The 25,215-nt window shown below is 43.1% G+C and overlaps 3 protein-coding genes across 6 annotated transcripts in view; 1 reads left to right on the top strand and 2 right to left on the bottom strand.

Moving 5' to 3' along the window:
• The window catches only part of brf1b (BRF1 general transcription factor IIIB subunit b), a 48,095-nt gene extending 40,388 nt beyond the window's left edge, over window positions 1-7,707 (bottom strand). Inside the window, exons 1-2 of one of the 2 annotated variants that reach the window (XM_083790352.1) lie at window positions 7,675-7,707; window positions 5,766-5,965 (exon numbers count right to left, since the gene is read on the bottom strand). In XM_083790352.1, the coding sequence (XP_083646478.1) occupies window positions 5,766-5,949 (184 nt within the window). In that variant the 5' untranslated portion in view covers window positions 5,950-5,965; window positions 7,675-7,707. Of the gene's footprint in view, window positions 1-5,765; window positions 5,969-7,218; window positions 7,436-7,674 lie in introns of those variants that run through there. The other variant, XM_083790351.1, reaches the window with a different exon arrangement.
• A 693-nt stretch (window positions 7,708-8,400) lies between these two features.
• On the top strand, window positions 8,401-16,172 carry xrcc3 (X-ray repair complementing defective repair in Chinese hamster cells 3). Of its 3 annotated transcripts, none has more exons than XM_083790354.1 (7): window positions 8,401-8,615; window positions 10,880-11,017; window positions 11,705-11,917; window positions 13,084-13,235; window positions 14,355-14,567; window positions 14,968-15,014; window positions 15,525-16,172. In XM_083790354.1, the coding sequence occupies exons 1-7, from the start codon at window positions 8,561-8,563 to the stop codon at window positions 15,775-15,777; spliced, it is 1,071 nt and encodes a 356-aa protein (XP_083646480.1). In that variant the 5' UTR covers window positions 8,401-8,560; the 3' UTR covers window positions 15,778-16,172. The 3 variants fall into 3 exon arrangements, with proteins under 3 accessions (XP_083646480.1, XP_083646479.1, XP_083646481.1); XM_083790353.1 differs by having other exon boundaries at window positions 13,081-13,235; XM_083790355.1 differs by having other exon boundaries at window positions 13,081-13,235; window positions 15,529-15,727.
• A 2,892-nt stretch (window positions 16,173-19,064) lies between these two features.
• Window positions 19,065-24,023, bottom strand: LOC310876820 (E3 ubiquitin-protein ligase TRIM35-like; the record flags this gene model as incomplete). The annotated part of the gene is made up of 3 exons (XM_083790474.1): window positions 19,065-19,120; window positions 22,131-22,549; window positions 23,008-24,023. The coding sequence occupies 3 exons, from the start codon at window positions 24,021-24,023 to the stop codon at window positions 19,065-19,067; spliced, it is 1,491 nt and encodes a 496-aa protein (XP_083646600.1).
• Window positions 24,024-25,215: the final 1,192 nt, after the last annotated feature.

Below are 25,215 nucleotides of genomic sequence, written 5' to 3'. Positions count from 1 at the left end.
TTTCAATATTTTTTCAACCGTTTTTTTAAATAACTATAGTATGTTCTATGTCAGTGGTGCTCAAACCATTTCATGTCAAGGACCCCCGAAATGGACCCGCCCAGGAGCAAAGATTTGAGTTAAAAACGTTCGCTCTGAAAGAATATATATTCAAAGATTTGCGGCACATTTTCACTCCTATGCACAGCTTTGTGTGTGTGTGTGTGTGTGTGCGTGTGTGTGCGTGTGTGTGTGTGTGCGTGTGTGTGTGTGTGTGTGTGTGTCTGTTTAAGCACGGAATGTATTTGTAGCACGGAATGTCATGATTTGATTGACTGTCTGATGTATGATGACGTTCGACAATTGTTTTTAAACAGTTACCCTTACAAAAAGGGTAACACGTCAACTCAATTTCATTAATCACAACAGCATCAGACCTTTTGATAACTCTGCCAATTAGAACACTTCCACAGCATGATATTGGGCACTGATGTTTCACTTGAATTTTTTTTTTCCAGGTGAATGAAAACTGTTCCCCCAGCATAACGGACCAGTGGACTCCGCCCAGCATAACGGATCAGTGGGCCCCCAGCACAACAGATTATGGGGGCCCCACCGCAACATATTATGGAACCGCCGGCACAACAGAGTATGGGGCCCCCAGCACAAAAGAGTATGGGTCCCCCAGCACAACAGAGTATGGGGCCCCCAGCACAACAGAGTATGGGGCCCCAGCACAACAGATTATGGGCCCCCACCACAAGATATTATGGGGCCCCCAGCACCACAGACCAGTGGGCCCCCAGCACAACAGACCAGAGGGCCCCCAGCACAACAGACCAGTGGGCCCCCAGCACAACAGACCAGTGGGCCCCCAGCACAACAGACCAGTGGGCCCCCAGCACAACAGACCAGTGGGCCCCCAGCACAACAGACCAGTGGGCCCCCAGCACAACAGACCAGTGGGCCCCCAGCACAACAGAGTATGGGGCCCCCAGCACAACAGAGTATGGGGCCCCCACCACAACAGACCAGTGGGCCCCAATCACAAATGACCAGTGGGCCCCCAGCACAACAGATTACGGGGCCCCCACCACAAGAGATTACGGGGGCCCCAGTGCAACAGACCAGTGGAGTGAGTGGACCCCCAGTGCAACAGATTTCGTGGCCGACAGCACAACGGACTACGGGGTCCCCATCAGAACAGACCACGGGGTCCCCAGCACAACATACTACAGGCCACCCCGCACCACAGACTATGGGACCCCCAGCAGCAGAACAGCACGGCTATTTGGAAGCAGTCGTCACGGTGGCTTAGTGAGACGCAACAACACAACATCAGTGCTGTCACACAAGTAAACTGTCTTTCATTCATTCATTCATTGCCAGTAATGCTTTTATAAGAAAATCATGTAAGTTGAACTAATGAAACTTGATTAAAATACACCCGTGTGAAGTGAGGGGGCGCTAATATATTAAAGTCTAACTAATGTTGATTAGGTGTTCGTCAACTAAAACTAAGACGAAAAATGCTCATCGAATACCTTTTTTCACTGACAAAAACGAATGGAAACTAAATGAAAACTAAGCTACGATGACTAAGACTAAATATACTGACAATTTCTTCGAAAAATAAAAACTAGTTAGGAAGGGACTAGTGGACAATAGATCCAATATAAGTCATTTTACACTTGGTTGCATGCGGAAAATAGTGTAAAAACACTCATTACGACGGCATCAAGGCCCGCCAAAATACATTTTAGTCAACTAAATCAACTGTAGATTTAGTCGACTAAAATCTTATGACATTTAGTCGACTAAAACTAGACTAACACTAAGACATTCTAGGTGACTAAAATGTGACTAAAACTAAATTAAGTTTCAGTCCAAAGGCTATGATTAAACATTACTATAAAAACAACACTGGTAATGGTGATTTAAGACAAACGGTGCCAACACAAACATTAAACGCCATCAACAAGAAAGAGACAATATGACGTAAACGACACATTATGACGTACATTTTCCCTTCATTGCGTTTACAAAAAAAAACGTTGAACTAAAGACAAACGTTAAACCTGTGCCCCTCAAAAAACGATTAAATTGAGGTTTTGTATAGTAGTCACTGTCTGACACAAAGCTTGTATCCATGTTTTAACTTTGTATAACTTATTATAGTGGGATCGAGTAGCAAGCCCATTATTGTTATCGCTAGAGATGTCCCGATACTGTATCGGAAAAGGATCGGATCGGCCCTTATTTGGTCATATTGGGTCATATCGGCGAATATGCCAGTCTAACCACCGATCCGACACAGGGGTTGACACTATGGCAGGTAAATAAAATGTTGGGGCATGTGGAGTTTGCTTTCGAGTTGCCCAAACTGCAAGTGCACATTTGAGTGAGAGGTCTGCTATAAACACAACACAAGATATATAGCTAGATAGCTGTAAACACTATTCCCGGTCGGGATGGCAGATCTACCATCTTACAAAACGTCACTTCCTGACGTGTTGTAAGCTTGTAGATCTAGATCACCTATTTCCGCTATATTTAAAGGTTTTTGGGAAGAAAAAAATATGAAAAATGATTAAATGTGTCAGTGATTTCTTTCTATGTGCAGTTGTCCTGTGTAGTGTGTGATTACGAAGCATAAAGGGCTAACGCTCCAATGTTCAATTGCAAATCTTTGTTTGACAATCAATTCATCATGACGGGCCTGTTAATGTAAATACATATCATTGTGATCATTTATACTGGCATACTCGCAGATACCGATCCTGAGACCGGTAACGGAACAATTCTAATGTGTTATGATCATATTAAAAGGGATATTTTCTCTTCTTTCTCAGGTCAAAGATGTGACTGAGGGTCTGACCTCTGGAACAGACTATATACTTCTTCTCCGGACACAACCAGCATCACTTTCAATGTCAATAAAATGTCAACTGATATATGAGTTTGTGTTCGTATTGACATTACAATCAACCCATAGAGCACCGAAGTCTGACGTCAATATCGGTAGAGGTTCATGTACTTTTGCATTGTAATCCCGATTTCCCCATAAGGGGATTTTAGATCGCCTCATATAAGAACTGTTTGAATAATAAAAAAATCATCCAGGCTGTTTCACTCATATAGATATGAAGAATCAACTGACTGATAGGAAACACTATTGTTACTGCTGCTGAATTAGTTACACTTTTGCTAGAAACAGACTGGATCAGATCCTAGATCGGTAACCGGTAGAAGAATACATAACATGCTGCAACCCTTAACTCTTCAGTGAATAAAACATTATTTCCACCAATCATAGAGTATATTAATACTGTTGTCTACCTGCTCTTCTACTGAGACATTACAATACCGTGGCCAACTAGGACACCTACTGATTGATGATGGGTATTGCATGAAGGACAGTCGAGGGCATATTATAGGTCACATTCTCACCTAATACTTCGGTAGACTCATGCGTATGGGCGGAGATTTTGGGATTCTTGCATATTTAATTTGCTGCGGTTTGCCTTCACACTGTCATCCGTAGCAATTGGAAACGCAGCAGGGGGGACCTTTATCAATGTGTTCCATTCATAAACCTAGCCTACAACACAGTGAAATCTATTGTGATATAATTATACTCATAACGTGCATGTGTCGTGCGGTCTGGGACTGGACCCCCCCCCCCCTCTCTCTCTCACTATACGCACGCAGCCACAGTGCCACACACTGTTCTTTTGAGCGCACTGATATAACAGACAGCAGCGCAAAATGTTTACACGTTTATTGAGATGAAAGTTCCAGTCCCCACTAGTCCCCACACAGTGACAGCACTCCATGTTTACGGCACGCACAGACAGACAGAATATTCTGTAGGCTATAATACTATTACTATAATATTATTCTTCTTTCTTAAGCAATTGATTAATGTACTCGTCCTCATTTCGATCAGGGCTTCAGTCTCCTCATTCGACCACGTCTATCCACGGTAACGGGACATCTTTGCGCTGCGTAAAATATGCTTTCTCCGTCTCCAACTGTGTTCAGCTCCTCACCCGCCACATTGTTTGCTTCATTTCCTTTATTTACTGCGGATTGCATTCACACCTGCACCGAATCGTAATCAAGTGTGATTGGAAGCGAAGCGAAACCCCTGTTTTTGCTCGGAGTATAATGTGGTTCTTTGATACGCATTACGATTCGAATGAGCCTTCACACCTGCCAAACGAAGTGCACTTTCTGAAAATGCGCAGCAGAATTCGTTTTAATCGCAGCAAAGCTCTCTGGTATGAATGTGACCATAGTCTCACCAGACAAAAATTCAAATGCTCCCATCATACAGCCTGGAGCAACGGAAGCTCTGAAAGTGACAGATTTGTCCTAATATAATCAAATTAAGCCTATATATAGCTTGTCAGAAATGGAAATTCAAAAATAAAATTATATATATATATTTTAAAAGACATTTTCGTGAAATGGAAATGACGAACAGATGACTGCTTCCTTTCTCAGCTCTCTCAGACCTCTGTTCAGCCGAGCCACTATTAAGAGTTCAACAGTAGAAATGTCAGTGCTTGCGCCTTGCAGCTATAGAGGGCTGGCCAATAACTGACAAAAAATCAAATGTACATATGTAGGCCAGGGGTGGCTTATTGTCGGTATCAGTTGGTAACACGCAGGAGTCTGTCCCTCGACCCCTGGGTGATGGAGGCTGAGGTGGAGCACCACACCTACCATCAGCCCCCAGTACTTCCCGCACGACTTGCTACAAACCATAGGCTGGCTTGGTGGTGCCCGGGATCAAACCCATGAACTGAGCTACCCGGACACTAAATGTACAAGAGTGTACAAAATGAACCCACATACACTTCCAGTGTTAAATGAACCGAGTAGGATTTTACAGAGTAGATTAAGGATGTCCCGATCCGATCACGTGATTGGAAATCGGGGCCGATCAAGATCGGTATCGGCAGATAATCAAAATCAAATGATCAGAATCGGATCGGGAGTGATTTTTCCCTACATTTTGTCACTTATGTAATACTATAATTTTTTTAAAGATTTTCTAAAGATTTCCACATGAATTCAAAAATGAGTTGAAAACAAATTCAAACTGTTTTCAAAAATAATTACACAGATGAAATAAAATAGTCAAATAAATTCCCTAAATTGGAAACATATGTTTAAGAAGTTACAGATCTGCAAGCTTGCAGTGCAGTGAGAAGCCGAAGCCGTGAGCTTGTACATTTCACTATAGTTTGGGTCTGAGTGAAACATCTGATTTCTCCTAAAATGTTTGGGAACCACTGGTCTAATGCATATAAAACTGGTGGATCTTGAAATTCAACATGTCGAGAATCACTGTTTTAACTCTCTTTACTTGTCGCTCTCAGCCCGTCTGTGGAATGCTAGCCTCTCCTTGTTAAAACAAGGAGAGGAATGTGCCACAAAACTCCAAGCAACACAACTATGTTTAACTGAAAGCCTGACGTCATGTGATTATTCCAGGTGTGTTATGAGGGAATACACATGTAGCCATTGTCAAATACCAATATACTGGATGTTTGGTGTATTATACAATCATTATTTGACTCACAGGTGTCTGACTGCTTGTCAGCGGGGTCCCAGTTCCTCCCAGTTAAAATATGCTTATTTGGTGGGATCACAATTATTATATTCTTTTTTTTGGGGGGTCCCCAGTTCAAATATGATTATTTTCACAGCCTGAAAAGGTTGAGAAGACTCCGGACTATATAATAGACGACGGCAGTTGTCTGCGTTTCTCTTACCGTCTGCAGAGACGAACTGGCCCACGGCAGAGGAGATGCCTCCGCTGCCTTCCACAAACTGCACCTCGGAGACGATGATGTTGTCCTCGAGCACGGAGCCGCAGCTGGTGCACACCGCGTTCCCTCTGGCCTGGTCCAAGTCGATGTCGGAGCAGCCGCAGTTCTTACACAGCCGGGACGTCATGGTTGACGTGACGCCGCTTCTGTTGGGACACAAAATGGTATAGTTCTCAAAACTGTTTCAAAGTCAAAGAGCCCCCTCCAAAATGATATACGGTATATCCGGCTGCCGCTGAATACAGTTACATTTAGTTAAAAATCCTTGCTTTAAAAAATGTATATCAAACACTCAGAATATATTAATATACCATGTAACACTTAGTTTAACAAATAAATATCACTTTATACATTATCAACTGTGGTGGTGCATATTTGGTGTTCCTGCTCTTCTATTGTAGATTGAGTGGTATGGTAATGACACCTATTGGTTGAGAAGAGGAACTGCCTGAACGTCTAAAGTACATTTCTCCCTGAGGGCGAGCAAGCAGGGAGGCTCTATAGTAGCTTAGTGGTAGAAAATGCAGCACTTGAGCCAGGAGAACCGAGTTTGAATCTCAGCTATGAAATTGTGGTTACATTTCTAATTACATTTTAATTAAATTAATTGGTGCAGCTTATAAATGTGTATGAACAATCTATCTAGGAGTGTATGTAATGTCAGGTTTTTATTAAAGCTTTTGATACCCTGCTTACTGGTCTGCTGAGGTTATGCTACAATGCTCTGTCATGTAAAGTCTGGTAAATGTTAAAACTATACTAATGGGGATGCAGGTTATTTTGCATTATAGTGCTGTTGAACTTATTTAAATTGTTGTTACTGATTCAACCTGAGTGAGTTGCTACTTGCTAGTGTACTGTACACACACACCACATGTTGTGACTTTTAAAACCAGTGTTCTCCCTAGCCAGAAGCAAACAAACAAACAAATACAAATATGTTGAGCATTATAATGTCTTCTGCATGCATATATTACCTTGTATTTCTATTCAATTAATTTGAACATACAGTATATATTTACGTCTCTACAGTGCCCCCCTGTAGAGACGGCACTGACGTGTAGCCCCAGTATGTTCCCTCAGTCGACAACATGGTCGACAACGATAACAAAATATTGAGTCTGAGAGATCAAATGGTGGTCCGTGGCTCAAATGCTGACTAAATAATAGACATTGAAATTAAAACGGTTGATTACGGCAGCTCTAAGGGGGTTATTAACACGGGTAGTTACATAGCCCGGACACGAACCAGGGACCTTGTGGTTCCCGTGCGGCCTCTCTACCCACTCAGCTAAGTAGTGTAAACACAGGACGTCACTACAGCGACGATCATAATAACTCGAAACTACCAGAGCAACTGAAATACAACGAGCAATACGTTGATAGATAAACTTACCGGCAGATATGCAGATAAAAACAACAGATATATTTAAAAAATAAATAAAAATAAAAAGTGGGGGCAAATACAACAGGATGTTTGGCGCTAAGTTCGTTTCTTAACGTGGTATTTGAATGAGTTTCGGCAGAGATTACATGATGATGCTCGTGGTTATTAACAAATTAACCACCGTGCCAATATCATGGAATAATATTGAGAAGAAATGTTGTGATACTTCAATCGATTAGGTCTGTTGTTTTGCTGCTGAAGCGGCGGGTGGAGATGACGTAGACAATCCAACTCGTCGTGGGGTTTATTTTAAACGCCGCTACTTAATACTCTATGCTTCAAACACACATTTCCAACTCATATCGTTGCCTTTGTTATTTATTCAGTAAGTACATTAACAGTCATTATGTAACAGCATTTCTCCTGCTCAGGGGAGGGAGTTGGAATAGAGTGTTCTTTTCGCACCCCTACGGCGTTGTTTTGCGATGGTTCCGTCCGGGAGGCGCGTGGTGATGGCGTCAGTGTGTTGCCAACTCTCGTGAAAGAAATGAGCCAACCCACCTCGAAAAACAAGCCAATACAAGCAATAATATTAGCCTGGTTAATAAACCAGACCGAATCAGCCGTTGGCTGGTTTATTAACCAGGCTACAATAATATGGCCATATAGTCATCATAAAAGCAAATAGATGCACACATCATTATAATGACTTTATGAGTCTATAACATTTTATGTTTTGGTAATTTATTATACATACAGCCAGGGTTTAAGACCAAGACCAGACCCATTATGTTGCTCAATGTCATTCACACTCCCTTAAACCTATATGGAATATGGAATTCTATGCATCAATTAAATAAATGTAGCTTGTTAGAAATTATTTGCCAAAGCCACCGCATTTTTAAAACAAGCCCACTGAGCATCTCACCATTTTCCCCCAGCCAATAGTTGCGGATCTTAAGCCAACATGGCAACACTTGTTGCGCGGTCATTGGAAAGTGGACTAGGGTGTAGGATGAAGGATCGGTTCGCGCTGCAGTTTGCAGATCCCGTCGAGAACGGATACGGACACTGCCCGTGTTGTAGTCTGTGAGTGTATGCGTGCGAAATGAGCGGATCATACAGAACACAGTAGGCGGTCCGCGGACAGAGCAGCAAGTAGCTCTGTTTACAACATGCGGTACCATGAACTGTATGTGCTTTCCCCATTTTCAACAGTTTTTATTATATTTTGACAGTGACACTTGCTGCTATGGAAATGTAAAGGTATGTTTCTCATGCCAATGAAGCTCATTTTAATTGAAATTGAAGTAGGAAGAACTTAGAAGCATTTGCGGGAAATGAAGTGAACATGAAGTGGGACCAACTGGAGCTGAACCCCAGAATCATCAGCGCTGTGCAAAGAGGTAGTACATTTCAGTGGTTTTCAACCTTTTTCACACATCAAAAGGCCCATTACATTTATTCCACTCTTGAGCAACGGACCACCATTTCATTTGTTGAGATTTAGCCTCTCGATGAGACCCAAACTCCAATACTAACTAAAGAATAGTTTGTTGTCGTTGGATGTGATTTTGCCCAACACAGTTCCATTAATGTGGTAAATGCTATATTGATGTTGGTACTGGTACATAATAAACGTTGATCATAATAACAAGATAACTACATTCTCTTCTAGACTTCTTGTAAAATACGTAATGCATATGTTTAACAACAATTCAACTCTTGAGAATGTAAAATGAAAACAATGATTTTTTTTAAAGCGTCCATTTGGTTACCAACTCTCCATCATTTAGCTGAGGACCACCATTTGGTTTCAGTTTTACACTCAAGAGTTAATGATTTTTAAGGGTCCATTTGGTTACCTCCATCATTTAGATGAGGACCACCTGGGTCCATTTGGTTTCAATTTTACACTCTCAAGAGTTAATTATTTTTAAGGGTCCATTTGGCTACTAACTCACCAACATTTAGCTGAGGACCACCTGGTCGCAAATCTACAAGCAAATCTACAAGCTCACAACGTGTTTCGAATAGGGATGCACCGATCCGGCTTTTTGGCATTGATTGATTGATTGATTGAAATCTTTATTAACAGTTTGTAGAATTTACAGTACATTTTAAGCACAAACTCAATACAAAGACTGTCAACTGTGAGTGGACGACCCAATTAAGCATTACACTTGTTTACAACAGGGTCCACATTGTTCAATTCAGCATTCGATACCGATTTCGATACATGGGGGTCCAGTATCTGCCGATACAGAGTACCGATCCGATACCCCCCACAAATAAACGTAATAACCTATTAAGCTGTATGCCTCACTGTGTGGAGTCTGGAATCATTATTTTGTGTAAGGCAACATCAAGGCTTGACTTAAACATTACTTTCCCAACTTTGTAAAACAAAATGTAACAAACAAAGATATAAATGCACTGAATTATTTATTAAATAACTGTGCAACAATTAGACCAGGTTAATGTGTGCGCAGGCTAGCCTGGCTGCATTCCACATGTTATACTGTCAATACTACACTGCTGTGTCACAGAGGAGGTAGAGTTGTTTTCATACTGTAATTACACATAATTATCGGATCGGATAATGGATCGGCCACCGATCCGATACCCGATCTAGAATTTTAGCCTGGATCGGCGCCGATCTCCGATACGAGTATCTGATCGGTGCATCCCTAGTTTAGAACATGTTGATATTTTGTGACAATCTCTGATTTCCCCACAAATGATCAATGGCATTCCCAACATAGTGATGTCACTATGTTAAATTCATGCTTGTCGACTCGATACCCCATGATGATGAATAGTTACTTATAAAACAAAATGCTGGGAGTTGAATTATTTTATCAGCATTCATGAGCATGTGTTAAAAAATGTGGATTGGGTTAGCATGTCATTACTCCTGACAGCTGTCTAGGGTAATAATAATAGCTGTATGTACAGCCGCCAGTCATATATAAATTGGGCCTCTGCATTAATTACTTCCTTAACATGTGTTACTACCAGTAATGAAGGCTCTGTTCCATTTAGTGTGGCACAGTGGTTCTCAAACCTTTTAATGGACTCCATTGACTCTGAGAGTGTACAATTTATGGGTCCATTTATTTGGTTCCATTTGTACACTCAGAGTTACACACATCTAAGGGTCCATTTGGAACCCCCATAAGGAACCATGATGGCACCAGTGTAGCAGAGTGCCTCACAACCTCAGCCTGATGGCCTGAAAGTCTAATATCTCCCACGAGTTACAAGGATATACCTTTGGCTTTGCTTTACATGCAGGAGACCCGGGTGCGATTCCCAGGCGTTACACCTGGACCACACTTTGAGACCCAATGGTTTAGCAGTCGTGTTTCCAGCGAGCCAACATGCACAATATCAATCAGCACCCTGACTCTGTTTGAGTATAATTGGTAACACCTGTGAAGTAAGTAACAAAGTAATCCGAGTTCCCAGAAAAGTTTTTGCTAGCTCCCGCATTACAAAAGGGAGGTGAAAAGGCCCAATTTATTCGCAGTGCATAGAGCCTAGTAGTATGTGGAGCATGTAATATCACCTGTTGGCACACAAAGCGAGTCTTTCTAGTTTCTGTCCCTCCCCGAGCATCAAAGTGCGAAAGTGACTCCTCCGCCATGACGATGTGGTGTTCTTTCAGCCGAGGTGAAGTCGTTCAAGGAGATCCTGGTTCTGTCGGCAGCAGACCTGCAGCGGAGAACACGACTGTCCAGGAGCGACGTTCAGCAGCTGCAGAAGGCCGTGGCTGCATCCTACCAGAGGCACACACCTGTTACAGGTACACACACTACACGCACGAGCATGCACACACACACACACATGGTTGGGCCTGTCTATGCACTGACATTCTTTACACCTTAAGGCTGAGATGTTTTTGCCCCAGTCTGTCTGTGTGTCTGTCGGTGTCTGTAAGCAGCTAATCTGTTCGGCCGCATGGTGGTGCTATAATAGCCCACTTGACGTTTTGACCTATAACCCTTTGTAGGTCGCAGAATCAAAATCTATTTCCCCTGGATTCCTTGGATAATGGCGCAACACCCTATAATAGGCCCTGCCATTTGTTTTTGCCAGACTCAAAACACACTTGTTCTCCAAAAACTATTTCCAAAAACCGCACAAATTGTTACACAGCATCTCTGGTCATGTGATTAATGTAAATCACTCTGGATTAAGGGCGTCTGCTAAATGCCTAAATTGTACAGTGACTGTAGAGCTGTGTGTGTGTGTGTGTGTGTGTGTGTGTGTGTGTGTGTGTGTGTGTGTGTGTGTGTGTGTGTACCACGGAATGTGATGATTTGATTGGCTGAGCACGGAATGTGATGTATGATGATGTTTTATGTTTTAATCAAACTTTTTTGGCGTATTACCTCATTTCTGACTTTGACGTGTGTGCGTGTGTGTTGTATCGTGTGTGTGTGTGTGTGTGCGCGCGACTGTGTGTTTGCGTGTGTGTGTGTGTGCGTAGCTCTGCAGGTGTACAGTGGCCAGTGTCCCTGGTTGGACTCGGGCCAGAGACTCAGCGTGTCTTGCCCGGTCCTGGACGCCCTGCTGAGGGGAGGCCTGCCTCTCAGGGGCCTCACGGAGCTAGCGGGGCCCTCAGGAGCCGGAAAGACCCAGCTGGCCCTGCAGCTGTGTCTGTCTGTCCAACTACCTGCCGAGTACGGAGGACTGAATGCTGGTTAGTACTAGTAGCCCTGACCGCCATTAGTCCAATAGTATTTGTTTGGCTTAATTTGTTATATTAATGATCTAATATTTGGAAGAAAGAAAATAGGATATATATGCAAGTATATGTTAACCCATTTAGGCCTGACTGACATTGAAATTTAAATCCTGACAGTTTTCTGAAATACCGTACCTATGTTTCTATGTCGGTGGAGCTCAATATTTCATGTCAAGGACCCCAAATATTATATGTAATTGGCCGCCGATCCCCATCTGAAAATATGTTATTCCATGAACCCCTCAGAAGCAAAGGTCTGAGTTAAAAACGTTCACGATTAAAAAAAAAATAGCAGATCTACAAGCTCATAGCGCGGCGAATATAGGAACACCGGAGGTTTTCCGGAATGCATTGGAGTCTATGGGCTCACGCGAGTACATGAACCACGTGTCCAGGGCTGTTTTCTGCCCCCTCAATGTCGCAACTCTGTCTATACTCTATGCCAGGGGTACTCAACTGGCGGACCGCGGTCCGCGACCGGACCGCGGACCACCTCTTTGTGGACCACCCAAAAAAAAAATAACTTTTTTCTTTTTTTTTTAAGTTAATAATATAAATAACATCAGATGGTATATTTCTCATGTGAAATTGCTGCAAAGGCCCCCAAAATGTCCCCCAAGGGCCCCCAAAATTCTGGCGCGCGCTATGCGCGCGCGCAGTGTGGCCTGCCAGGGCGTATAACTCCCGGCCTGATTTGGAGTTCCACTCCGGGCCTGCACTCTGCACCCCATTATTGGTTGGGTGGAAAGCGATCTGATTTGTATAAGCTTGGCTTGACCATACTAAACGGGCATAGAGCCCCGCTCTCCGATGGATGCCGCGCATGGGACCGGACCTCGGTCTTATTCAAAAAAATATTTGTGGAGCTTCATCATTTCTAGTTGAGGACCCCTGCTCTATGCTATGGCTCTGGGACCTACTGTTTAGTCCACACAATAACCAGTCCTTTTGGGGCTCCTTGGCATGAGAACATTTGAGAACTACTGATATAGAAGGCGTGCGTGTGTGTGTGTGTGTGTGTGTGTGTGTGTGTGTGTGTGTGTGTGTGTGTGTGTGTGTGTGTGTGTGTGTGTGTGTGTGTGTGTGTGTGTGTGTGGTGTGTGGTGTGTGTGCGCCAGGAGCAGTGTACATCTGTACAGAGGACCCCTTCCCCATCAGACGCCTGATGCAGCTCATTTCCCATCATGCCGAGCTACGAGCGGACGTTCCTGATTGGCTGCTGGCCAGCCGGTCGTTCTCTGACAACATCTATATTGAACACATGGCTGACCTGGTGAGACCCAACATGCAAAACCTCATATCTCCCTATTTCATAGTTTTATGCTTTTATTTATTTATGTATAATTATATTCATTAGCAGTTGTTGCTGCTTGCAGCTTACCTTTCCCATGTAAAGATGAAGCAATAAAGTGCCTTAAAGGACTACTTTAAGGCACTGGTATTCTCCTTCTTCTAATTATATGTATTAAACATATGTTTTTCACACTTTTAGAGCATCAAAATATGGGCATATCTAACAATAGATGCCAGAACAATGGGAAAATGTAAATGTGTATATTCTTATATTGAATGAAAACGTGCTGCATGATGCATGATGAAGTGCGGCCTGGTCCTCCAAACACAGCTGATTTTCATTACAGAACTATGTTTTTAATCAGCACGTAAAAATATATATAGGTTAGAAATAAGCCACATAGTAGCGCACACACATGCTTTGGTGGCAGTCTGTCTGTTTTGTAAATAAAACAGAGTCCACGCGCAGATGTAGATGTTCCCACTTTGGGAACCAGTGGTTCCCAAAGTGGGTCCTTGAGGGAGTTCCAGGGAATCCCCCAGCTAAATGATAGTTTGGAATCAAATGGACCCTTATGGGTCTATAACTCTGAGAGTGTACAAACTCTTTTTTACAATATTAATTGGGGGTCCCAGAGATAGAAATGCCATTAAATGGGGGTCCGTAGACTAATGCATGTCAAACTGGGGGTCCTTGAAATTTAACTGGTTGAGAATCACTGCTAGAGCCGCAAAAGTCTTCTCTTATGGGGGTCCCTGGCATATCTCTTCACATGGGGTTCTACGGGCTAATTAGTGTCAATGTGGGGTGGAACCACTGGTGTAGACATTAACGTCCCATAGCCTGAAGGGATGCAACGCTCTGATTGGTGCAGAAACACAGAGGCTTCCGTTTCAGACTGAAACTTCAAAAATAAAAATGACCGATAGAGCCATTGCACCCCATCTGTAACCACTTTAAACCTGTGTGTGTGTGTGTGTGTGTGTGTGTGTGTGTGTGTGTGTGTGTGTGTGTGTGTGTGTGTGTGTGTGTGTGTGTGTGTGTGTGTGTGTGTGTGTGTGTGTGTGTGTGTGTGTGTGTGTGTGTGTGTGTGTTCAGACAGAGTTACAGCTCTTCCTGAAGCAGCGGTTGGCGGTCCTGTTGTCGTCTGGTCGGGTTCGTCTGGTCGTTGTGGATTCAGTCGCCGCTCTCTTCAGGTCAGAGTTCACCGCTAGAGAGGTCATCCAGAGGTCACGCTGCCTGCTAGCGTTAGCCGCTACGCTGCATCGCCTGAGCCACGCCCACAACACACCTGTCCTCTGTCTTAACCAGGTGTGTGTGTGTGTGTGTATTCAAGTTCTCCGTCATGAGGATTCCATATTGGCCATTTTATGCAGATCAGTGCAGATCAGGTCAAATACATATGGAAAAGTTGAGTAAATAGTTTATCTACAAACTCGCATCATGAGTGTGACACGATATGAGCTTGCATATCTCCCACTTTCTGAAAAAAATATTATTCAAAAAGCACACAAAAAGAAAATGCTATATACTGTACCTGTACATGGCACACACAACAACCAAAAAAGGGGTTCACGTCTTGAAAGGTATAGTTACAAATAGCGGTTCCCGTCCTTAATGGGCTGACTTAATTAAGAGCGTCTGCTCAATGCCTACATTGTAAATTGTCAATGTCACTGATCTAGGATGTTGTTGTGGCTTCTCTCCGCAGGTGACTGACGTTGTGGACAGGTCAGACCCTGTTGCCTGCAGCTTTGGGTAAACACTGTTTCTTTATGAATAAAATGTATTTCTCTGTATCTGTATGGTAGAGTATGCTAAGCAAGTGCTAATTCATAATTTAGAATTAAAACCTGACGGGGTGATTGGGCTGCATTTCTCAACAATGACCAGCGTTATATTATTTATTATATATTGCACGGCTATTTAATTAATGAATTGATCCAAAAGTATAACCAAAGTATTTCCTTGCTTATGGTAATGCTTATGGTGTTGCACTGGACGGACACGGTCCCCTCAATGTTTGGTTACTGCATCATCTATTTGCATTGCATTTTTGTTACCATGGCTGCCATGTTGGGTACAGTCTTTGATTAGACATGCAGCCTGTTATTGAATCGGTCATTATCCAGGTTCAAATCAGGTGGTAGAAGAGGAAAGTCGCATTGTGCTGTTTTAATACAGTTTAGTTTAAACAATGTTTAGGTGCATTTAAACAATGTTTAAATTCAATTTAACAATGTGTGTCTGTGTCTGCCCGCGTGTCAGTCAGGTGTGCAGTGACGTGCTGCCGGCACTGGGTCTCGTCTGGGCCAATCAGGTGATGGTTCGGCTGATGCTGAGGCGTCTCCGGGACAACCAGGCGGTCGTCAGGGGCGACCAGACCAGCGTCCTCCGCAAGCTGGAGGTGGTGTTCGCTCCTCACCTGCCCACAGACAGCTGTCTCACTGCCGTCTGGAGGGAAGGAGTGACGGGTGTCAGACAGACAGCTGTCTCACTGCCGTCTGGAAGCAAGGAGTGAGACAGGTGTCCCACAGACAGGCTGTCTCACTGCCGTGACATTTACAATTACAGGTGTCAGCACAAGACATGTGACAGATGTCTAACGTCATCATGTGGCAGATGATTGACGGGTTGTCTCTAATGTCAATTCTTGACATAATTGACAGGTGATTGACAGGCGTCAACGTGCACACACAGAGCACGTTGAAAATCACCTCAAAGTGTTCCATGGATTTACTGCAGGGAACTCAACCTTTTCAATGTGAAGGACCCCCCACGTTGATAGACATTAGACCACTGGATTACTGTACATATTTTACATGTTCTTTGCCTTGCTTTTGTTTGTTTTAAATACGTTCTTGTTATTCTTTAATTGTTTTGTGCTATTGTTAAATACAGTTGAGTATGTGTACATAATAAAATGTGGAATCTTTATTAAGGACATGTGTGTGATTACCTACTTACTTTAAGATATCTTTTGGGGATTGGTTTGCCTTTATTGATGGATAGTAAGTTGACATGAAAGGAGGGAGGCAAAGTTCGTCGGGATCGGGATTCGAACCGCATTACTGTAATGCTGGATTACCAGCTAAGGTGCCTGGACCGCTAAGGCCATTACCTACTTACTTTAGGTAATAATTTAATTTGTATTTATTTTTTCAGCGGCACTGGAAGAGGTTCTTTTCCAAAATAATTATTACAAATAAATGATAAAAAAGGTCAAAGAAAAACCACAGCCTCTTCACATATTAGGACAATATCAGTCACCAGAAAAAGGTTGGGTGTTTTTGCTGAATCCATCATGGTAAGGGTCCATTTGGTTCCATTTGTACACTCAAGAGTTATGGGGGTCCTTAATTAAAGATTGAGAACCACTGCACACTAAATGGAACAGAGCCTTAATATGTCTGATGTAAGCCTACTTCTCCCTTCAATAACTTCTAGACTAGACTCACCCACACACACATAAGTAGCCTACTTAAAACAAGTAAGACGCGCAAGCGCGGGAAGCGAACGCAGCTCGTGTGTGTGTGTGGTTGTGTGTGTGTGTGTGTGTGTGTGTGTGTGTGTGTGTGTGTGTGTGTGTGTGTGTGTGTGTGTGTGTGTGTGTGTGTGTGTGTGTGTGTGTGTGTGCTACAGCTGCGCCCTGTGTGTGTGTGTGTGTGTGCTACAGCTGCGCCCTGTGTGTGTGTGTGTGTGTGTGTGTGCTACAGCTGCGCCCTCTGGTGGCGGGCGGGTGGTGTAACAGCGGGACAGACACACAGACACACAGACATTCAGCCCTTGCTGTCATAGTAAGTGGCTCACTGCGTTCGCAATAATCACACACAACTTGTAATGTAATGGTATGCCAAGCAGCCACGTAGAGGGCTTGGTGTCAACGCACGCTGACGACTCGCGGGCACAGCTTCAGAACTAATCTCAAGAAAAGTTTGAGCTGTGCTCGATTCAAAGGAAAACAGGACACTGTCACTGTCCTTATATTATCATCACTTTACCCAAAGTGTGACTGCCATAAGTTCTACATTATTTGTATTTATTTAAATAATACCCAAACTTATTTGGAGGACGCGAGTTGAATGGTATAGGTCTCGATTTATTTATTTGTTCTTTTATCAACTTTGTTGAAAGCTGTTAAAGGCCTATTCATATACCCCGGTAGTCCGGTTTTCGGTGAAGAGGTGACCTCCGAAAACTACAACATGACGTAGCGCTCACTGTTTTTTCACCTCTTCACCGAAAATGGGACTATGAATAGGCCTTTAGTCAATGATACATTGGAATAATACAATAAATATATGGTCTATCAATGTGTTATACTCTGGGGCCGTAGCTGGTGAGTGACACAAATACAGCTTTTTCTTTTTTTAAACATTTTTTTGGGGGGGCCTTTATTGATAGATTACAGTAGTTTGACAGGAAAGGGGGAGAGAGAAGGGGGGGGGGGACACGCAGCAAAGGTTGTCGGGGTTGGGACTCAAACCCGCGACACGCTGTCAGGCTGGATTACCAGCATAGGTGCCTGGACCTCTTTTTTTCCCCTGTCTGACTTGGTCATTCGAATCAACGATGGACAAAGCAACTATCTTCTCCACAAATTGGAGTTAGGAGGTTTGAATGACAATTTGAGGATTCTTTATGGAGCACTTTTTAATACTTTTCATTGGTTCAATATTTTGTAAAAATCCACACACAGACATAAAGGGTGTTCAATAGCACTGCTATATTAAAGAAAAGAAGAATACAAAGATAAATGGAGATAGCTGGTTTCGATACAATCCTACATTGAATCCTTTTCTCCTGCTCACAGATCAGGTGATCAATAACACATCATATCATCATGGAACATTTCTGTCAAGAGTAGAGTTATAAACTGACTTTGAGACAAACTGATTGACATGACTGAGAAATAAATGATCGAGAATCATGACATGAATATATAATGTGTATAGTGTGTCTGTCTATACAAGCTTGTCAGACACACAAACTATCGTGGCAATAGGGCTTGATTGATTGTTTGAAAATGTCAGACAGTTTGTAGAATGGGTAGGCCTACAGGTCAATACAAAATCTGCTAAGAGGTTAAAACCAGAAAAAGCACTAAGACTTGTTTACATAAGGGTCCTCAATTTTCAATTCGTCAGAACATTTAAAGACATACAGATATACATTTCTATGCAAAAAAAGAAGAAAAAGGAAATCATACAGTTTTAGAAAATGAGGGAAAACATGTACAGTATAGAAAAAGAGGGGGAAAAGGGCGATTTAAACTTTTTTTTTTACAGGGGCCAGTTTTGAATTGCAGCCGCCCATCAGTGCTCTTTGAGAGCAGTTTTGAAGGAGTCTAGGGATTTACATTGCTCAACGGCTGTTGGCAGGGCGTTCCACATTGCAGTGGCAAAGGAGCGAAATTTAGTTTAACCCCTTGTTTGAGCAGAATCTGGGTTGAACGTGGTTTGTGGAACTCCCTCTGATCTTGTGACTGTGGACTTTGTTGTCTTTAATTAAGTATTTTGACAGGTAGATGGGTATCTTAGTGGTGTAGTGAATCTTGTTGTCCCGGATGTAGACAGAGAGTTGAACCCAAGGCAAAGTCACAACAAACAAGAGTAGAATAATAAAGTATTTAATAAAGAATAGGATATTTCTTACACAGGGGAATGCAGGTAGGAATCAGGCATGAATCAGAATGACATCAAGTCAACACAGGAACAGGCAGGACATCCATGACAACAGGTTATGAACTGACAATGAGTGTTTGCACTGAGTCCGGTTTTATAGTGAGCAGGTTGATTGGAGAAGTGTTCACTGCTGGGCTGATGAGGTAGTTGAAGACAGGTGTGTAAATGGAACTGGGTGTGCTGGAATGGGGTATGGGAGTGGCCAGTGTGGAGTCACAGATTGAGGGAGAGAGAGAATGTGACACTTGTAGACCAGGCCCATTGTTGTGGACCATGGCTGGGGGCTACACAAACATAAAAGGACTTGTCTTAAGTTCTACTGGATCTCTTCTCCACTAGTCCCTCCCTAACATTTGCTACTCTAGTTTTTATTCGTTGTCAATACAGTTTTCACTTAGTTTTCGTCAGTGAAAAAGGGTAGTTGACAAACATTATTTGTCATAGTTTTAGTCGACATTAACACTACTTCGGAATCAAAAGTCAGATAAACTGTATAATATGTTATGTTAGCCGATCTCACACATCGGTTGTTTCTTTGTAATGGATGCATGTGGTTTAAGTGGCGTTGTCGCCATCATTTTACTTGGCGATTCGCAAGTAATTGTGATTAACACATCAATTGTCTTTTTATTTATTTATTTATTATTATTATTATTATTATTATTATTATTATTATTATTATTATTATTATTATTATATTTTATTATTATATATTTTATTATTATTATTTGCAATGTAGGCCTACATTGTAACATTGAAATGGAATCACATTTCTGGTTTACTTTTAGGCGTTATAACCAAATACCCAATCAGATATAAATAATGTATCATGGCTAAAATAGGCCATATTTAATACATTTACTGCAGGGTTCCCCAATACACTGACACGAAACAAGACAGGAACGCCCAAAAACGTCACAGCCGGTTTTTTAACAAGACAGGAACGCCCAAAAACATCACATCCGGTGTTTTACCCCGGGCAGAATTTTCTATGGCTGCCAATGCAACTTTTTCCAATCCTTAATCACATACGGCAAACACCTATGCCGATAATATCTAACTTGCGGAGGTAACGTGCCTTGTCCGCGGGCAACAGATCTTTCAACGTATGGCATTGCAAATACGTTAGATAATCGCTACTCTGCGCAATATTGTTTTGAAAATGCCGCAAATTGCATTGCAGTGAACGAGAGCAAATCACAAATCACAAATCTTACCCCGGGGGGTGGGCGGAGCCGCGGAGTCGCAGCTGACGCCCCTCCCTCCGCTCTGATGACGCGTTGTTATGTCAATGTATAGGCGGCCATTTGTGGCCTGCGGAGCGCCCCCTTGTGGCCCCTGGAAGAATTTCCCAGATATAAATGGCATTACATGGGGGTCAGTAGCCTATGCATGTCAAACTGGGCATCCTTTTCAAATGGGGTCTTTTGGGGCCTGGTACTCTAGTCAAAATATGGCCCTTGGGGAAATTAATTGGGGAACCCTGATTTACTGTATACTCAGAGTGTTGTTTTAACCAGCGCAAATAGCTGATCTGCAAGCTCACAACCTGTGTAGATCAGCTACACCAGTGTTATCTGCTCTCTAACTACATGGCAGCTTTAGAGAGTCCTGTATGTGTTCTCTGGTGACCTTTGAGATGACTGCTCCGGCGGAACCGTTTCTCAAACTGGTCACAGGATTAGGGCTTCTCTCCTGTATGAATTTTTGGTGACTTTTGAGAGCACTGCTCTCGCTGAAGCTAGTCCCACATTGGTCACAGGCGTGGCTTCTCTCCTGTATGAATTATCTGGTGTTGTTTGAGATCGCAATTCCTTCTGAACTGTTTCTCACACTGGTCACATTGGTAGGGCGTCAAGCCTGTATGAACTATCTGGTGACGTTTGAGATCACCCCTCGTGCTGAACCGTTTCCCACACTGGTCACAGGCATAGGGCTTCTCTCCTGTATGAATTCTCCTCTGGTGTTCTTCGAGGTGATTGCTCTGCCTGAAGCTAGTCCCACATTGGGCACAGTGGTAGGGCTTCTGTTCTGTATGAATTATCTGGTGACGTTTGAGGGTACCTTTCAGGCTGAACCCAGTCCCACACTGGTCACAGTAGCATTGTGTTTAAAGTCATTTAATAAAATCAGATAGGACTTTTCTGTTTGGATGTACGGGCTGTCAAGACGTGAATGCCTACTGAGTCCTCACAATGTTTGTGAGCTTGTAGAGCTGCTATGTTTGGAAAAAACAAGTTGAATATTTTTATTTGATAATTTGATTTGTGTTTAATCATCTCAATCTGCAGTAACTGCAGGCAAACGTAGTAAAAAGTAGATTTATGAAAGGGACAAAATAAGTTCAAATATGGAGATAAGAATCTTCTGCCTGACAGCAACAATAAGTAGCCTACAATTAGGTATATCAACAAATGTAAACACTGGAATGTTACATAATTATTATTGATCATAGACGTATTGATAATAGACAAACAATTGATATAACATGTTGTTGACATCACATGAAGTGATGTAATTTTTAAGTATAGCCTTGCCGAGCCATGAGGCTCATAGGGCACGAGCCTATTTCCTGTTGCTGTAGCATGAGGCAGCTTGATGTACAAATACACCCCCTGGACATGACGCTATAGTATGTCGCAGGGACTTACCCCCAATCCAACCCTTCATGTCAAGCAGGGAGGCACTGGGTCCCATTTTTAGTCTTTGATATGACCCGGCAGGGGACCGACCTCCCAGTCTCAGGACGGACACTCTAACCACAAGGCCACTGTGCTGGTTATTTGTAAAATGTGGCTTTAGAAAATGAAATAAGAAGTTCATTTTGAATGTTCTTCGCATTATAATCACATGAAACAGAGTTAATCATTTATAAGGTGCAGGGCATAAGCTTTTCAGTCAACTGTAACTTTGTAACGCTCATTCTGTATATGCTCAACTGCATCGTTTAAACATGACTGAGATAAATAAACTAACTATAAAATTAAACTAACTAAACAGAGTTCATCATCACCATCCTCATCCTTATCATCCTCATCATCATCATCATCATCATCATCATCACCATCCTCATCACCATCCTCATCCTCATCATCATCATCATCACCATCCTCATCACCATCGTCATCATCATCCTCCTCATCATCACCATTGTCGTCATCATCATCACCATCGTCATCATCATCATCACCATCACCACCATCGTCGTCACCGTCGGCATCATCCTCATCATCATCCTCATCATCATCATGTCTAGCTACGTCATCCACAAGCACACTGATCGTCCCCGGTAACATCTTCAGCGCTTGACTCCAAACGAACGGGAAGAGAGTTTCGGAGAAGGCGTGCGTGAAGGTGTGTATGTGCGCGTCGGGGTCGGAGAACGACAGCGTTCCTTCATCCCAGTCCAGCTGGACTCGGATCCTCTGAGGATTCCGCTTCAATGAGAGAACAGTGACTGGCCCTGAGGAGGAGGAGGAGGATGCTGTGTACTCCCCTTCTCGTATGTCTATCCTCCAGTGTGGGCCGCCGGCCTCTCCCTTGCGGCGATAAGACTCTGCCAACACGCCCAGCGTCCAGCATGCAGTGTCTTCGACCTCGACGGTCCAGCTGTGAGTCCCTGAGTTAATCCATTGAGACCTGAGGCCGCATCGGTGTCGCCGTGTAGCTTTTAACCGCTTTAGCCATTATTTAAAACTTTACACCTGTTGAAAAATAGCAGATGTACAAGCTCAGAGCGCGAGCTTGTAGATCTGCTATTTTTGAAAAATCTGGAAAATGTGTGCAAATCTTTGAATAACATTATATTCTTTCACAGTGAACGTTTTTAACGCAAATATTTGCTTCTGGGGGGGGGGGGGGGGGGGGAGGGTCAACATATGAAACAACATATTTTCAGATGGGGGTCGGCGGCCAATTACATATGTTTGGAGTCCTTGACGTGAAATAGTTTGAGAACCACTGATATAGAAAACTGTCATGATTTAGAAGACATTTTGTAGACTCTGGTCTCAGGTCTAAATGGGTTAAAGCCCTTTGAACCAAGGACAACGGCCAGGTGATCGAACCTCTCCGGGTTGTCCGGCAGAAGTTTCCATTCTCGCCATCCCACACTGGTCAGATCGTCAGACATGGTGTATGCTGGAAAAGCAGTGTTGGGGTCCAGAATGACAGGAGTGTAGGAGACAATGTCCTTCATCTTGTACCACACTCTGAAGGTCAGGTTGCCCAGGTGTTTGGCCACGTCTATCAGTGCTCCCGGAACCAGCTGTGGGTCCTGCAGTGTGAGTAGTGTGTAGTTCTGCAGGAACGAGATGTGTTCGGCTCTCAGCTCCTCCTCTATGGCGCTGATGTTGTTTGAAAGGGTTAATATGTCTCTGTTCAGACCCTCAATCTTCTCCTTCATCATCTGACTCTTCTGCTGCTCTTCCTCCCTCAGTGCAGTGATGCTGGCCTCCTCTTCATATAGTAGAAACTGATGAAGCTTATTAAACTGTTCCTCAATCTGCCTCTCTGTGTGTCGGGCCTGGATCCCAATGTGTTCCGCTGTTCTGTACATTTTTATTTTAACTTCATTAAATACCTCCAGTTTCTCCTGTAAAGGCTTCAGTGATCCCCGGACTTCCTCCTTGTGCTCCAGAGCAGCATCACCAATGGGTCTGAAACAGTGGTCGGTGTGGTTTTCTGAATGAAGGCACACTTCACACACTGGCTGTTGACATTCCAGACAGAACAGTTGGAGTTTCTCAGCATGCAGACCGCAGAGATGATCCTCAGGCCCTGATGAAGTCCTCTGACGCTTTGAAGCTCTCTGGTGTCTCTCCTGTATGAAGGCCTCACACACGTTCTTCAGAGCCAGGTTATGGGGTGGATGACCGGTTGAATGTATTTCCTTACAAAGTGGACATTCCTTTATTTCCTTATCTCGCCACCATTCCAGCAGACAGCCATTGCAGAAGCTGTGGCTGCACGACAGCACAACAGGATCTTTGAAGATGTCACGACACACAGGACAGGAACAATCCTCTTCTGGAAGAGACGATGTAAGTAAGTAAGCAAGTAGCCTTGACGACGTGGAAGCCATTTAATCTGAAGCTATACAAACACTCAATGCTCAATACAGGGAGTCAGGGGTGGTAACTCTCTCTCCTCTAGAATGTTCCCTGAAGTTTACTTTCACCGTGAATCCTGGTTCTGGTTAAACTCCGGCGACAAGTTATAGTAGCTGTAGATGTCGGTCCTCCCTCAGTGGAAGTTGTTCGTTTGATGTGATGGGAAATCTTATTCTCCTGCTCTCTCTCTCTCTCTCTCTCTCTCTCTCTCTCTCTCTCTCTCTATCTCTCTCTGTGTGTGTGTGTGTGTGTGTGTGTGTGTGTGTGTGTGTGTGTGTGTGTGTGTGTGTGTGTGTGTGTGTGTGTGTGTGTGTGTGTGTGTGTGTGTGTGCACGCGTGTGCGTGTGTGCGTGCGTGTGTGAGAGAGAGATAAAGAGGGGGATGTTAAGAATAACAACCTCCCCTTTCGCATGGTTTATCATGTGAACACAACCTGCTGTAAGACTAGAGCAGTGGTTCTCAACCTGTGGGTCTGGACCTCCAGGAGGGTCCTTACATGATTTTGTTGGGGGTCACCTGATAACGGGACAAGAGACAATTAAATTACATTTTAAGACCTTTTCACTATGTAAATAAACAATAAATGAATGATGTGGAAAAAGTAATCAACAAACTATCATATCAAATCTGGTCAAACATTGACCAAATTGTCAAAGAACATACAAGAAAGAGGCAACCATTTTGAAAATGGCTAATCAGATATCTTCACAATATATATCTGTGGAAGCGAGTCTGTGGTCCCCAGTTCAATCTATGGAGCATTTTGACAATATTTTGAAATGTAAAAATACAAAATGTAAAATAAAAAAACATTGGGTCCGCAACCCAAAAATGTTCAGTCCATCTGTAAGATATTTGTTTATATGAAGCAACTGCATGCAGGTTCTGTGATCAAATCAATATATATTGATTGGTTATGGATAATTTAGTTATGCCATCCTAGGCTATTTTAGCATGTCATCTTGACTGACTATCCATTTTTCACTTGAGTATAGGCCTATATTGCTTGCGGTTCACAGACACCGTTGGCAATGTTTTTCATCCGTTGGACTCCTTGAGTCCTTCTGGTATGTAACAATACGAGATAGCACATAGCAGTTAACCTTGGAAGAAGTTTTATAGTATTTGCCTTTAGTTGTTGCCTGTACTGCAGCAACCATGCAA

This window comes from Protomyctophum parallelum (assembly GCF_964188405.1).
Source record: "Protomyctophum parallelum genome assembly, chromosome: 19".
Classification (NCBI taxonomy): Eukaryota; Metazoa; Chordata; class Actinopteri; order Myctophiformes; family Myctophidae; genus Protomyctophum; species Protomyctophum parallelum.
The sequence above is the reverse complement of the archived record's forward strand: the minus strand, read 5'-3'. Positions and strand labels throughout refer to the sequence as shown.

Excerpts from the sequence above, each read along its gene's own strand:
- xrcc3 (XM_083790353.1), top strand. The coding sequence starts at position 8,561 with ATGAAGTGGGACCAACTGGAGCTGAACCCCAGAATCATCAGCGCTGTG. Across the intron at positions 8,616-10,879 it reads CATCAGCGCTGTGCAAAGAG|CCGAGGTGAAGTCGTTCAAG; the intron begins GTAGTACATTTC and ends GTGTTCTTTCAG. Across the intron at positions 14,568-14,967 it reads CTGTCCTCTGTCTTAACCAG|GTGACTGACGTTGTGGACAG; the intron begins GTGTGTGTGTGT and ends TTCTCTCCGCAG.